Source organism: Petromyzon marinus, chromosome 55 (assembly GCF_048934315.1).
Source record: "Petromyzon marinus isolate PM22_M1 ecotype Great Lakes invasive population chromosome 55, UKy_Petmar_22M1.pri1.0, whole genome shotgun sequence".
NCBI classification, from domain to species: Eukaryota; Metazoa; Chordata; class Hyperoartia; order Petromyzontiformes; family Petromyzontidae; genus Petromyzon; species Petromyzon marinus.
In genome coordinates, this window is record NC_133721.1 from 9,597,186 (window position 1) to 9,613,645 (window position 16,460).

Genomic DNA, 16,460 nt, shown 5'->3' on the forward strand with positions numbered 1-16,460 from the left:
GAACCCGAGCAACCGGGTTCGATTCCCGCTCACGGCCACCAACACCGGTGACGATTTTCTTTTCTGAACCGGTGCTGGGCCTCCCCTAGGTCGGCTCAGCCTCGAGTGAGTACCTGGTGCGGTGTGTACAACATCGCCGCTAGGAAGACAAAGGCGACCGGGCGTGGTGCTGGCCACCCATCCCCTCGTCTGCCACAGAGTGCCGGCCCTCATAGGTGCTGCTACTCGCAAAACAAATGCGTCAACAGTCTGTTAAGATCTCTTACCTATGCAGCCCTTTTGCCCACTTCAGCAATTGTTTCCTGCTGTGGTTGTCCCACCTGATGACGGACGCTTGTGTTGCGCCCGAAACGTCGTGATTAAATGTATTTTATTTTATACCTACGTGACTTTACCGAAATAACCGAAGGGTATATGGTCTGTTAAGACTATATGCTTTGTAGTGTAGTGGTTAGTCCGGGTAGAACCCAACCACACTACCTATCTCCTCGGCTGTGGTGGATGCTAATGCTGTGGTGGATGCTAATGCTGTGGTGGATGCTAATGCTGTGGTGGATGCTAATGTTGTGGCGGATGCTAATGCTGTGGCGGATGCTAAGGCTGTGGTGGATGCTAATGTAGCGGATGCTAATGCTGTGGTGGATGCTAAGGCTGTGGTGGATGCTAATGCTGTGGCGGATGCTAAGGCTGTGGCGGATGCTAATGCTGTGATGGATGCTAATGCTGTGGTGGATGCTAATGCTGTGGCGGATGCTAAGGCTGTGGTGGATGCTAATGCTGTGGCGGATGCTAAGGCTGTGGCGGATGCTAAGGCTGTGGTGGATGCTAATGCTGTGGCGGATGCTAAGGCTGTGGTGGATGCTAATGCTGTGGTGGATGCTAATGCTGTGGTGGATGCTAATGCTGTGGCGGATGCTAAGGCTGTGGCGGATGCTAAGGCTGTGGTGGATGCTAATGCTGTGGTGGATGCTAATGCTGTGGTGGATTCTACTGCTGTGGTGGATGCTAAGGCTGTGGTGGATGCTAAGGCTGTGGTGGATGCTAAGGCTGTGGTGGATGCTAATGCTGTGGTGGATGCTAATGCTGTGGCGGATGCTAAGGCTGTGATGGATGCTAATGTAGCGGATGCTAATGCTGTGGTGGATGCTAATGCTGTGATGGATGCTAATGCTGTGGTGGATGCTAATGCTGTGATGGATGCTAATGCTGTGGTGGATGCTAATGCTGTGGTGGATTCTAATGCTGTGGCGGATGCTAAGGCTGTGGCGGATGCTAAGGCTGTGGTGGATGCTAATGCTGTGGTGGATGCTAATGCTGTGGTGGATGCTAATGCTGTGGTGGATGATAAGGCTGTGGTGGATGTGAGCAATGCCATGGGAGTGAAGGCGGATCCCGTTAGCCACCACAGCTGACAGCGGGGGGCTCTGGGATGGGTGTGAGGGGCTGGAATGGGGGGGCTCTGGGATGGGTGCGAGGGGCTGGAATGGGGGGCTCTGGGATGGGTGCGAGGGGCTGGAATGGGGGGCTCTGGGATGGGTGCGAGGGGCTGGCGTGGTCGTCACCCCCCCCCCTCCACCGTCGACTTAGTGACCACAAACTACGCGTTGCTTCCACTGTGTTTAGTTGAACCGTGACGCACTTCATGACACTGGCCGTACGGGCGTTTAACAACAGTTGGCTTGTTGTGCTCCGGCTTAGGGAACTGTTCGTTCACCCACTCCTCACTACTCCCTCACTCAAGTTCCCCTCTATGATCCCTCACCACTCATCCCCCCCCACCCCTCAACTCACCTCACCACTCATCCCTCCTCACCCATCACCACCGCCCCTCACCACTCATCCCCCCCTCACCCCCTCCCCTCACCACTCATACCCCCTCCCCTCACCACTCACCCCCCCCTCACCACTCACCACTCACCCCCCCCTCACCACTCACCCCTCACCACTCACCCCCCCCCTCACCACTCACCCCTCCTCACCACTCACCCCTCACCACTCACCCCTCACCACCCCCCCCTCACCCCTCACCCCCCCCCTCACCACTCACCCCCCCCCTCACCACTCACCCCTCACCCCCCCCCTCACCACTCACCCCTCACCACTCACCCCCCCCCTCACCACTCACCCCCCCCTCACCACTCACCACTCACCACTCACCACTCACCCCCCCCTCACCACTCACCCCCCCCCCTCACCACTCACCCCCCCCCCCTCACCACTCACCACTCACCCCCCCCTCACCACTCACCCCCCCCTCACCACTCACCCCCCCCCTCACCACTCACCCCCCCCCTCACCACTCACCACTCACCCCCCCCTCACCACTCACCCCCCCCTCACCACCCACCCCCCCCCCTCACCACCCCCCCCCTCACCACTCACCCCCCCCTCACCACTCACCCCCCCCCTCACCACTCACCCCCCCCCCTCACCACTCACCCCCCCCCCTCACCACTCACCCCCCCCCTCATCACTCACCCCTCACCACTCACCACTCACCCCCCCCCTCACCACTCACCCCCCCCCCCCACCACTCACCCCCCCCCCCCCCACCACTCACCCCCCCCCCCCCCCACCACTCACCCCCCCCCCCACCACTCACCCCCCCCCCCACCACTCACCCCCCCCCCCCCCACCACTCACCCCCCCCCCCACCACTCACCCCCCCCCCTCACCACTCACCCCCCCCCCCTCACCACTCACCCCCCCCTCACCACTCACCCCCCCCTCACCACTCACCCCCCCCTCACCACTCACCCCCCCCTCACCACTCACCCCCCCTCACCACTCACCCCTCACCACTCACCCCCCCCTCACCACTCACCCCCCCTCACCACTCACCCCCCCCTCACCACTCACCCCCCCCCTCACCACTCACCCCCCCCCCTCACCACTCACCCCCCCTCACCACTCACCACTCACCCCCCCCTCACCACTCACCCCCCCCCTCACCACTCATCTCTCCCTCACCCCCTCCCTTATTTTTTCACCGCGTCAACAATCGATTCGGCTTAACGGAATCGAATAGGAGTCGATACATCGATTCATCCCGGCTGCCCCCCCCCACTCCTCCCCGCGTCACGTGATGCTTGGCCGCGGAGGGATATAACCCGCGCGCTCCTCTGCGCCGCCGCCCCACCCCCCCCAGCAGCTCCCTCCGCCCACCACCGCGTCTGCGCATGCGCGCACCTTGCAGCGAGTCCCTTGCTCAACCCCCCCCACCCGTCGGATTTTTGTTTTCCTACTAAGCGACGCTGCGTTCGCAATTAACGAAGGCATTTAAATCAAACTCTCGTTATCGGAGCGCGGCGCAAGCAGTCTTAGAGGGGGTAAGGTAGAGGGAGAGAGGAGGGGGGGGGGATCGACTCGTCGGACAGCCCGGCTCGCACGTGAGTTTACCCGCGCGTTCAACCCGCTCTCGCGGTGATGGTCGTGGTCGTCGTGGTGGTGATGGTTGTTGTTGGTTGTTGTTGCGATGGGTGTTGTTATGGGCGCTGCTCTTCCAGCCGCGTTTTTGGCGGGGGGGAGGCGGGAGGGTCGATGTTGCTGCAGATTTAAAAAAAAAAATATAAGATTTTTGGTCGCGATGCTAAAATATTCAGCGCCTCAGCCGCGCTCGGCCTCGTCTGTAGAGGCCTGCACTGTACCGCGATCGCACTGTACACCAATCGCGTTGTAGCGCGATTGCATTGCACACCAATCGCACTGTACCGCCAACGCACCGTACGCAAATCGAACTATCGCGATCGCACTGTACACCAATCGCACTACCCGTGATTGCATTGTACACCGAGCCGCACTGTACACCGATCGCACTGTACCGCGATTGCATCGCGCGCCAATCGCACTGTACCGCGACCGCACTGTACGCAGGGGCGCACTGTACCGCGATCGCACTGTACACCGACTCTTCCCCCCTCCCCCCCACACACGCACACACACTGTACCGTGACTGCACTGTACTCGCGTCTACGCGCACTGTACACCCAGCTGCGCTAATCTCGCACCGAACACGAATCGCCGCCACCACCGCCGCCTTGCTGCGTCAGCGAGGACGACGACGCAAGGCGGCGGCGGCGGCATTGAAAGTCGCCGCGCGCTCGTTACACCCCCCGCCCCCCCCCGCGGCCCCCCCCCCCCGCGCCCCCCCCGGCCCCCCCGCCCCCCCCCTCCCGTCTCTCTCCTCGATCAGCCCCGCCGATCGCCGCGTCGTACACAACCGGCACTCATTCCTCGGCGTGGCACCCGTACTAACTGTACTGCACGCTTGACTGCACTGTATTAAATTTGGATTTAAAGCTTTCGTGACTGCAGTAATTCATATTCTTAGCTCCTTCGGTAAAGTCACGTTGAAGGGAAACAATAAAACAATAAAATATATATTATTTTATTGTTTCCCTTCAACGTGACTTTACCGAAAGAGCTAAGAATATGCAGTGTATTATTACTTAATCGCTGCAGCGACCGAACTTCTATATATAAAGATAAAGATCCCCCCCCCCCGTGTAGCCTGTAACAGACTGTAGGGGCAAGTGCTGTTAGCGAGTAGCAGCAGCAGCACCTGTGAAGGCCACCGGCACTGTGGCACACGATGGGGGGGTGGGTGGTCAACACCACGCCCGGGGTCCGCCTTTGTCTCCCCAAGTGGCGGTGTTGACACGCCGTACCGGGTACTCAATTTGAGGCCGAGTCGACCTAGGGGAGGCCCCGGGACCGGTTCAGATAATCGTCACTGGTGGTGTTGGCCGTGAGCGGGAATCGAACCCGGGTCGCCAGGTTCATAGCGCAGCGTAGCGCTAACGCGCACACTCACACTCACACACTCTCACACACACTCTCACACACACTCTCACACACTCTCACACACTCACACACTCACTCTCACACACTCACACACTCTCACACACTCACACACACTCACACACTCACACACACTCTCACACACTCACACACACTCTCACACACACACTCCGCACAAATCACACTTCCCGTTGAGCCGACATCGTCCCCTGCGCTCGCCAGCCCACCAACCTTACCCAAGCTGCTGCTCTCCTGCCTGGCTTTTGACAGCCATATGTGGCCCCCGTTGTTTTGTGCGTGTGCGTTATGTTGGCCGTGTGAGCGTCAAGAAAATTGATTGCCGGTCACGGGTAACATCAGCAGCGATCACGTTAACACCGGTTCTGTAGAGCTACTCTCGGTCCAACACGAGTACCTGGTTCGGTGTGTAAAACATCAGCATTTGGGAGATAAAGGCGTCTGGGCATGGTGCGACTATTACTATTTACTATTCTTCATTTGCCATGTAAGGCCCACTGAGCTATGTGGCTCCTTTTTTCAACCAAGTGGCAGCCAAATGCGATGAAACGCACGTTGATTCCTAATGGGGAGATAAAAAAAAAACGTAGGACCCGGATAAAAATCCACGTGACCACGGGGAGAGAGAGAGAGAGACACGCAAACCCCAAATATACAGCAGCAGGCATCAGGGTCCGGGATCGAAGCCATGACCTCCTGTATACCAGGCGAGGTAGTTAACATCTCCTAGCCACCGTGGCTACTGACCACACCACCCCCTCGTGTGCCGTGTCAAGCATTAATAGGAGCCCTTGCTCCACCCAGCGGTCTGTGTGTCTAAACGGGTGGGGAACCTTCGTCTTGTCACGCTCCGTAGCGTGCTGTCAGTGCCTGGCCTTGGCTTCAGTGTCTGCTCCACGGGCGCCTGATCCGTCTAAATGTAGTACAATGCCAATATGAATGTGTGTGTGTGTCAACAGAGCGGTAGTGTAGCGGTTAGCGCATTGCACTACGGACCTGGTGATGCGAACTTGATTCCCGCTCACGGCCAACACCAGTGACGATTATCTGAACCGGTCCTGGGCCTCCCCTCCTCGGTCGACTCAGCCTCAAATGAGTACCTGGTGGGGTGTGTACAAACATCGCCACTGGGGAGACAAAGGCGGCCAGGCGTGGTGTTGGCCACCCACCCCTTCGTGTGCCGTGCTGGCCTTCATAGGTGCTCGCTAACAGGATGTGCCCCAATAGTCTGTTCAGGCTGTTTGGGGGATCTTTGTCAACATAGTGAGCGTGCTGAAGCAATACTTGACTTTATTTATTCATAATGGGAAAATTTATACTGGAGGAATCCATTTGAGCTGTAAAGCAGTTTTTCACAGCTGTCATGTAGGGGCGTGTAAGAACGTTACAACAAACAATACAAAAACATGATCGTAGTGCAAAGTACGAGAGCGGTAAACAATCACCCAAACACCTACAAATATAACTAAAACCATCCCCATCCTACCAAGCAAAACCCACTGAGGTATTAACTTAATTTTCAGAAGCGACCTGGCCACAAATGATAGATCAACAAAGTGGACAGTGGGAAGGGTGCACAATGCACCATCCTACAATTCGCATGATTCTCGAACGCACTCTACTTCAATGTACGATTCCAACAGCATGTTATCCGTTGCGTTTTAGCAGTAACGAGATTTTGGCTTCACCAATCTTCAGTGTCACTTAAGGTAAAAACACGCTTTATCGGCTCTGGTGAGCTTTGTGGCCTTAACCTGATCATCGGGTGGCTTGCCGTAAAACAATCGCATCGTATTACATTTTCGATATGCCGTTCATGGAAAAAAAAAAGACGAATTCCTTTTTTAAACCTAATTTAGAAAAAAAATTGGTACATCATAGTGAAAAATCGATGCCAACGTTAATCGATGTCTCGGCAGAGGCGACGTTTCTCAACGGCTGTCTTGCCGTGCATGAGGTGTCTCATGCGATGATTTGCGCATCGTTGGTGCGCCCAGCGTTGCTTCCATGCCCACGTGTGTCCAGCGTGGACAGCGTCGTTCTTGTTACAAGTTTTGAGCCACGGGCTGGCGGTGCAGTGGAGGGGGGGGGGGTTACGCGAGGTTGGTCATATTGCACCATCCGCAGAGTGAAACAGAAGTTGGAAGCATCGAGGCACTGGTGCTCGTCTGTTTGGTTTACAGCCCTGAGCCAGCAGTGGCGGATATTCCACGTTCCTATGGTGGGGGCAAAGCCAACCACTGTTGACTTTCTCCACAGAGTAGTACTCAATTTTATCGGCCCCCGGCAGTGACAATCGGTTGTCGACACCCAACCGAGGATTTGAGCTCGCAACCTCCCGGTAGCGGGAGACGCTCGCTTGCTCCACCGGCGAGCCACCTTGGCCGGTGTGCCGAGGTGCGTCGCCGTTCTCCCACAAACTTTTCCCCGAAGCGTGGTCGCGTGGGCCGAGGGCGCGCGCACACAACGGCATGTCGCTTCAGTGCCACGGGGGCCGAGCGTGAACGCGAGTGCCCCCGGTGCTTCGAAACAACTTTTTTGAGCTGCTTGGGCAAAATTGCCGTGACGAAAAGCAAAAGTGAGCAATGATTGGTTGGTTGGGTGGGGTTTGGGGCGGTTTGTTAAGTCGTTAAAGGGAAACGTTTCACATCCGACAGCCTTCTGGTGAATGTTCCCTGCACTGTTGGCTTGAGAAGCAAGGCAGGCCCGGGACTGGTTTTTAATATCCTCGCTGATTCTCGTCGTTGAAACAATGCCCGCCAACACGGCTCCTGTCCCAAAAATCTGCGGCTGCCCGGTCAGCTGGCCCACGGTGTTGCTGATGAGACGGAAGGTGTAAGGCTTGCCCTTAACGCGTTTCTTACTGAGAAACATTAATTTCGAAGGGCCAACAAGCCAACGTGTGTCAACACGCTCCTTCACATTAATGACATTAATCCCCCTCGTCCCGCCGTTTATTTTTAACGCCCGAGAGGCATCTTGTTGCTCGGCCGTTTTTTTTTTAGGTCTTGGGAACTGAGCGATAATTAAGTCCGGTTATGTTTGGGAAAAGGCTCCGTAAGAAACGGGCGAGCAACGCGCCGTCTTGAATCGTCGGCGTCACGGTCTTTTTGTCGATGCCGGCTTTTCGGTTTCGCGTCCGCCCCGTCTGGTCGCCTGCGTTGGCCGCGTCTTACGTCGTTTCGTGCCGGCTCCGGGATCCCCTGACCCCTTTTGATCGGTCGGTCGGTCGGTCCCTTTGGTTGGTTAGTCGGCCGTTCGGTTGGTTGGTTCCCCCGGAACGCTTAAGAAATTTACGATGCCGCGAAACAAAACATTAGGATGGTCGCAAGTGGCGGCGCACGTTTCCCCAAAGCCTTAACGTTTTCAAATAACAAAAAATGCCCTCGCCCTCCTGGATCATTTCGTGCCGCAGCAAGACGCACCTCCGGCGTCAGCCTCGCCGCTGAGAAGGAGACGGAAGGCAACGAGCGGAAAAGCTGTTTTGATTCAAATGTTATTTATCCCGAGCACCACGCGCAGATTTCCCCTGACAATGATCTCTTCTCTATTGCTAGGGACTCTACCGTTAGCAAGTGCCGGAAAATGGCTGAGAATGCCGAGGATGACGTTAACTTGCTTAGTACCAAGCAGCTCTCCACTCTGCTGCAAGAGCTGTGGGAGCTGCGCGAGCGCGGCTCCTTCTGCGACGTCGTCGTCGAGGTGCAGAGCCGCCGCTACCTGGCGCACAAGGCGGTGCTGAGCAGCACCAGCGGCTACTTCCGCAGCCTCTTCCTGGGCGCGCCCTGCAGCAGCATGGGGCCCTTCGTGGTGGACTTTGTCTCCATGGGAACGTTCGAGCAGGTGCTGGGCTACGTGTACCGCGGCGACGTGACGGTGAGCCGCGCCGACGTGCGCCCGCTGCGCCGCGCCGCCCGGAAGCTGGAGCTGCGCTGCCTGGTGGAGGCGTGCGAGCCGTACGTCGGCTGCGGCGACGACGAGGAGGAGGAGGAGGACGACGACGAAGACGACGACGACGACCTCGCGTTCGGCGGCGAGAACGCGGCCGAAGAGAACGGCGAGTCCAACGGGCGCGACGACGACGACCCGTTCGACATCGGGAACGACTTCTCGGCCGTCGCCGCCGCCGCAGCCGCCGTCGCCCCTGCCGCGGACTGCGACGGCTGGAACGGAGAGAGAGAAGATCGCGCGGACAAGGAGCGCGACGCGGGCGACGCCGGCGGCCTGGGGGGCGACGCCGGCGGCCTGGGCGACGACTACGCCGGTCGCGGCGCCTCTCCCGCACATTGCATCAAGAGCGAACCCCAGTGCGAACCGCCGGCCGAGGGGCTCGCGTGGCCCGTGAAGGCCGAGGAGCTCGGCGGCCGAGCCGACTGCCTCTACGCGGACGCCGGCGGCGAAGGCCTCGACGGCGGCGACGACGGCGACGACGACGGCGACGGCCGCTGGCGCCGCGTCCCGCCGCAGGGGCCGGCGTTCGGCCTCGAGCCGGAGCCGGCGGCGATGGCGCTGTCGTCGGCGAGCGTCTCGCTGGAGAAGCGCTACCGGCACGCGGCGGGGGGCGCGCCCGAGCGGGTGCAGTGCGGCGCGTGCGGGGAGCCGATGGACGCCAGCGTGTCGCTGCTGCGCGAGCACTCGTGCACGCACCTGGACCTGGAGCGCCTCGAGTGCCGCCTGTGCGGGGCCCGCTTCGCCTACGTCAGCGAGGCGGTGGAGCACGCGCTGGCTCACACGGGCGTGCCGGTGATGGCGTGCGCGCACTGCGGCCGCCGCTTCGTGTCGGAGAGGCTCATGGGCGTCCACGCCTCCGGGCGCTGCCGCAAGAACCGCGGCCCGCGGGGCGGTGGCGGCGGCGCCCGCTCGGCCCCGCCGCGCCACCCGGCGGCGGCGTCGGCGGGGCCGCGCGCCGACTGCGCCGAGCGGCTGCCGTGCAAGGTGTGCGCCGAGCCGCTGGCCCAGAGCATGTCGGCGCTGCGCGAGCACGGACGCCTGCACGTGGACGCGGAGCGGCACGCGTGCAGGGTGTGCGGCCTGCAGATGACGTCGAGCGGCAACCTCGTCAAGCACTCGCTGCTGCACATCGGCATCCTGCTGTTCTGCTGCGACTCGTGCAGCAAGAAATTCCTCTTCAAGAACCAGCTGGAGAGGCACCACAAGATCCGGTGCTGCGGCGGAGCCATGGGGGGGGGGTATGGCGGCGGCGCCGCGGTTGGCGAGTGACGCCCCGGCGTACGTCGATTTGTGCATCGCCCCCCCGCCCGCCCCGCCCACCCGCGTCTGAATCAAAGACGTCTGAATCAAAGACATATATCAACTGTGTGACGCCACGTTGGCACACTTGTTTGGATGTCGTGCCGGTCAGAGAGCGCGAGGCAGTGCGTGCGTACGAGCCTCGGGGGGGACGGTCGCGGTCGTTGGCCTGGCACGGAGAGTGGTGGCCAGGTGGGTGCAGGTTGAAGGTAGCGAGTCGCTAACCGAAGAGGGACGCGGTTCTAATGATGGAGACTTCGGTGACTGTTCGTTAGAACAAACAAAAAAAATTGGCATGGAAAATAAAAGTAACGTCTGAAACAAAGCAATGTTAAGTGGAATACGGAATTGCATAAAATGTGTTTTTTTTTTTATTTTAGCACCACGGACTTATGCACGAATATATTCCACTGAGCAAGCAAAGTAAACAACAGGAACATTGAAAGTGTGTTCGGAAAAATTAAAGGAAGAACTAACACAGAATGGCTTGACAACATCCAGAGATTGGTGCCAGAGAGATGTGACTACTACTTGAGCAAATAGTATCGGCACTACAAGACAGAGGAAAGTGGAAACATGACAAAATGTGCAGTGGACACCAACGGGGCTATCTGCCCATGGACCGTGATGATGATGGTGATGAAGCAAAATAAAACGATAAACATGTGAACTCAAAAATGTGCGTTTTAAATATCGTTAAAGTTAGCTTTTTGTACGTTCCTGCCTGCCTAAAAGTTATTTCAAATGGTTGTGTTCCTGCTCGGTAATAAGGGGTTGAACGTTAAGAAGTCATTATATGCCTGGTTCTTTTTGTGTTTTACAGTTGTATGGGAATGTGACTGCAGTATCGGATCAAAGCCTCTTAATTCATTTACGGGGGGGGTTACCTTGGCAGAATAAACCAAACGGATCGTTCAGTTGTGAGCTTAGAGATTTCGGGGCGGGCGGTGTTGTGGGGGGGGGTTTCGGCTTTTTGTAAAACACAGATCGCGTGTGACTTCATCGATGCAAATTGTCACGAATGAACGGTGACAAGTGATTGAGAGTGTCTAATGAGCGACGTGACTTGCAAGCGGGACGGCCGCAGGGAGAGGTCCCCGTACGCATCCACCAGTTCGTGGGCTTTCCCAAACAAACAAAAAAGACAGACGTACGTCGCACCTACGTGATTTCTATTTGCGACAATAGAATTGGTGACTATTTATTTTGTTACCTTGTCGTAACAAGGCACTGTCGGTCAGAGACAGCCGGTGTTTAACAGGCGCGCATGCGTGTGCATGCTCTCGTGCGCGTGTGTGTGCGCCGAACTGGGACAGAGCCCCATCAGTGAGCTCCTCTGGAAAGAGGAGCGGCGCTCATGATAACGAGTGGAGCACCTGGCGGTTAAAACTCTGCAAGTTGGCACAGCGGGTGCATCTGCCAGTCATCTCAGTCGGTCAACCCTGCCAGCGGCGAGCCTTCGACACTTCACGCGATGGCCTAAAAGTGCACCTAGACTGGCACGAGCGCCGTGATGTCACCGCCAATTAGTGGCAAATGACGGTGGCTGTTGTTGCTGAGGAACGGATATCACGTGCAGTGCCAGGCCGTGACTCCAGTCTTGACGCGGCGTTACTCTGTCCCGGGTTTTCCACTGAATATTAGATACTTTGTAATGTGAAGGGCGCTTTACTCATCTCCACCCCTCAATTAAATGATCTTTGTTTTTTTCTACTCTCCCTTACCATACTGAGCTGTCTTCTCAACCACCCAGCACTGCAGCCTCCTACCCACTCGCCTTGGCCCTTCGCATGGTATGCATAGTTCCCCACCTCCACTCCCCCCCCCCCCCATCTTTGTACAGCGACTTGAGATGCGTTCACATTTTCGATGCTATGGGAATCCAAATTGTGATTTATATTGCACCGGTGCTGCACTCCACCAGACCGGTTTCCCTGGGAATCTGCGTGGGCTGCGAGCGACCGTCTGCTCCGTCAGCGCATTACACCTGAGTGGGGTCTCTTTGTGGCTCTTGGGTCTGTGTGCTTCTGCGTGAGTCTATAGCTCTTTGTGTGAGAAGGTGCTGACGATTCAAGCCAGTGGCTCGCCTGTTTTTCACTGGGCCTCTATTTTGAGTCATTGGTTATCTGCGTGAATCTGGGTTTCTGTGTGCACCTATAGGTTCCTGTGTGAATCTGCGGGTCTATATGTGCATCTGTGGACCTGCGCTTGAGTTTACCGGTCTCTTTGGGTCTCTGTTTAAGAAAGCACCGACGGTGTAGCCACCATATCGGTGCACTCCGGCTTTTCAACTATTCCATGGTGCCTGCATGCATCGTCACTTTTCAGACTGGGAAAACCCAGGACGGAGTTTGTAGCCTCCTCAACCCGGAGCCAGGAGCCGCAGCTGTTCCCATGTTGCGACTGCTGCTCACATAAACTGCTACCACTCGCAGGAATGAGATGAGCAGGGCACGCATGTGCCAGTGTCCGTAGGGAGCCATACAATCTGCGGCACAAGCCGCCGGCTAGCCGGTTGTTGGGAGGCAGGGTTGGTGGGTCATGCAGAGATTATTGTGAGTGTGCGTTCTTGTGTGCGAGGTCCAACCCAGGGTCAGGGTGACGGGGTCGAGAGGTCGGGTTGACGGGGATGGGGTGACGGGGTCAGGGTAGCAGGGGTGGGGTCGGGGTGGTGGGGTCAGGGTGGCGGTGAGGGGATCGGGTGACTGGCCGGTGGTTGAGTAATGTCGGAATCGCTTGTTTTTGCAGCCATCGTGCGTCCACAACGCCTTTGTGATGCAAATATCGTGTGTTTCGCCCAACAGACTATTGCAAGCAATCCTCGTGTGTTGTTCCGGGTAAGGAAAGGTTATAGGGCGTTCGTTCTCTCAAGCTCTTGACACGCACTACTGCGGGGCATCTTCACTTGAATTACGAGTGGCTCGCTCCACGAAGCACCCTCCGCACTGAAGCGACTTCTCCCGCAGGGCGAACGACCGAGGCGACGGCGTTTTCAACAAAGATTCGCGTCCAGCGAAACAGCATTGGGGGTGCAAAATATCCGTGGAAGCAATCGGTGGGCAGTTTACTGCGCGTGCCCTTGCAGTTGATGAAATGACTCGGACTAGGCTGCACTGTGGGCTGAGTTGATCCACTAGCAGTAAGCAAATGCAAGCTGAACTCTCTGTGCGTACGTATGTTGAACTTCTTTGGCACCGTAGGTAGCCAACCGTGCATAATCCGTAGGCACAGGGGGGAGAAGGGCAAACGTGATTTAGTCGATCGGTCTATGCGCTTTCCAGTCCACGATTGTCCACCGGCATTGAAGGTAATAATAGGATGCTGGACAAATACACGTGCTGTTTACAGAATCGGAATATTTATTTATGCTGGAGGAATCCGATGAGCTATAAAGTCTCTTTTTCTCACAGATGTCCAGTAGGGGGGGGGGCGCGGGATAAGAAGGTTACAACAACAAACAGTACAAAAATACAATAGGAGTGGCAAAGTACAAGAAAGGTCAACAAATCCTCCAAACACAAAACAAGTTAAACTGAACCATTCCCATCCTACCAGGCAAAGCCCACTGAGCTATTAACTCATTTTTCAGAAGCGACCTGGCCAGCTCAACAAAGCGGCCCATCATGTGGACATAGTAGCCAAAATAATCTACGTGGAGAGGCGGAGCCTAGTTGCGCATTGCGCTTTGCTTTCGGCCGTGACGCTCCGCACAATTGGCTCGTTTACGCCGCTCGCTGTGGGTTTTCGAGTTCGCATCCTGGTCGGGGGGGTCGACCGAACCCATCATCCTTCTGGGGTCGGTTAAGTCAACACACCGCTTTGTGTGGGATAGTCCTTTGGAGGGACTGACCCACGTCGTGGGAATTCCCTTCTGAGTTTAACACGTAGTAGTAGTAGTTGTAACACGTAGTAGTGGAGAGAACTTTGAAGTTACTGTTATTGTGGTGACGAATTGTTTTTGATTCGGCGCGCCCTGCTGTCTACGCCGGTGCATCCTTTGGGCTCTTTACGTCAGTCTCATTCCAGAAGGATGCCCGTATCACTAACCCTCTGATGCTGTCGACCAGCCCAGCACGGTTGGCTATGAATGGTGCGAAACAAGTTCAACATGCGTACATAAAATCCCGCGACGACGGCACTCGGCGACGGAGTGTGGAGATTTTCCCTCGAGCGGAAATGAGATGGGACTGTGGTGACTTGCTTCTCCGATGCTCGGCCGTGGGGTCTCCGGCAGGTGCAGTCGTTGGGACTGAATGGTGGACAACCCATAATCCAGATCAGAAACGGCACCTTTCAGTACCACCAGAGGTGGCGCGACTTTAACTGGTTCAAATTTCCCAATGTAGCCAAAACAACGACAGTGAGTTGTGTGATATCCACTTGAAATTAACGTGGTTATCAAGTTATTCCCTCTAATATCCGCCTTATAAATAAATCGGAAGCATGAAAGTTTTGATACTTTAGGTGGATCCGAAACCTGATCTGGCCCATGGATTAATAGGCCGAACTAAGATGTATTATTTGAACGCGTAAATTTCTATGGCCAATAAGTATATTATATTACGATGCACAATAAAAAAAAATGTTGGTTCGGGCCACGCGATGATCTGGTCAAATCTGTGTCGTGAAGCCCTCCACCCCGCAACCCAGCCAACTGAATTAAATCGCCACACCTATGAGCGTTTTGATGCGCCGATTACGATGACCGTTTTGTGGCCAGTTGAAGATAATTTTGCATTTGGAACGCGACCTTTCCGTTCATAAATACGCCCCGACGTCAAAGGGGGTGACGTTTCCTGTCCTCGATGTCACATGACCGGGCCCTGTTCCAAACAACGCAACGTCACCTCAGTGCGCCTGGCTGGCTTGAACAGTGATCCATTCATGCAGGGAAGTCTGCGTGTGCCAGTTCAACCTTTGCCGGTGTACGATATGCGGTCGCGGGTTGGGGGCGCACTTGAATCTGCCCAGAAGTTAATGTTTGTGAACTATTTACCGCGCAAAAATAAACGACCTTGTTTAGGAAATCCTAACGCGGTGGGCGGCGTTTTTTTTGTCGTCGCCCTGTTGGAATCTTCGGTACCCCGCCCCAACCGCGCAAGCTCACGGCGTAGCCACGGCATCGCCACAGCACAGGGCACGGTCGCTCGGCATGGTGCCACGCGGTGTGGGACCCTGGGCTACAGAATAACAGTGGCCCCGCGTTGTCCAGATGGGAGAGACGTGCTCCTTTCCCGCGTGTTTTTGAAGTTGAAAATGCGTGGCCTGCAAAGAGGTTCAACGTGCAGACGAGACGGTCTGTGGTGACGTGTTGAATAGACGCAGTGTGGTGAAGCGGCATGTCGACTGGACATGGGTCTGTAGTGACAGCGTGTGGATTAGAGACGCGGTGTGTAACGACACCGCATGTAGACTTAAGAGACACGGTCTGTGTTGATACAGCGCATGTACTATACGCAACTTGACGCGGCACACAACGGCCTGCTCTTGAGAACGACGTCAAGGGATCTTCGGTGTTCAATTTGAGCGAAGAAAGACGGCCCCCTCCTGTGTCTGCACACCGCAGTGTTAATCGGGGGCAGCCGCTGGATTCGAATCGCAAAGCTCCGTGATGAACGGAGCACGCGCCACCCCGGGGTCTTTGTCTCCGTCGCCGCTGCTGCCCATCCTCGGGGAGTTCTGGGCCGACGACCTCTCGGCTTCAACCGTTCGACCTTCACTCCTCATTTAGAATGATGTCTAGGGGGGACCCATTACTTAATTATTCATAGAGGAGAGGCCACACTGTGTCATAGGAGGTTTTTTTTTTATCAAGAGGGTGTTGCTACATTGTTATTTTACGATGTTTTCCGGCCCCATCGCGGGTTCATTGGAGGTGTCAGCAGCTCGGGGGGAGAGGTAGGTTACATTGTGGGGCGGGGGAAGAGGTAGGTTACATTGTGGTGCGGGGGGGAGGGAAGATGATGTTTTGTTTACAGAAAAATATATTTTAAAGGATTTGTACTTGCATTTCAATTGTCATTGGCAGTACACGTGATCACTCACCAAGTCTCAAGGATCTGCCGATAACATTTATGTATGTTTTATTAGCTATGGGAGGAAACCGGAGAAAACCCGTGCAGAAACTCCCGTTTCAAAGACAAATCCCCCACATAGCCTGAGCAGATTGTTGGGGCAAGTACTGTTAACGAGTAGCACCTACAAAAGCCATGACTTTTGTTCACCTCGTGGCGATGTTTCCACTGGGCACTCAGTTGAGGCTGGGTCTACCTAGGGGAAGCCCAGAACCGGTTCAGATAATCGTCAATGGTCAGCGGGAATCGAAATCCGTTCGCCGGGTTTGTAGCGCACGCTTGGAGGGATTCCACTCGGCTCGTCATGATCCGTCGACC

The 16,460-nt window shown here is 56.3% G+C and overlaps 2 protein-coding genes across 2 annotated transcripts in view; both read left to right on the forward strand.

Annotated features, from left to right (window-relative positions):
• The window catches only part of LOC142905251 (uncharacterized), a 37,162-nt gene that overhangs the window by 12,174 nt on the left and 8,528 nt on the right, over window positions 1–16,460 (forward strand). The window lies entirely within an intron of this gene.
• LOC116954449 (uncharacterized) lies at window positions 3,120–10,167 on the forward strand. Its single transcript, XM_076052342.1, has 2 exons — window positions 3,120–3,389; window positions 8,376–10,167. Exon 2 carries the CDS (start codon window positions 8,404–8,406, stop codon window positions 10,036–10,038), a length of 1,635 nt encoding a protein of 544 aa, XP_075908457.1. The 5' UTR covers window positions 3,120–3,389; window positions 8,376–8,403; the 3' UTR covers window positions 10,039–10,167.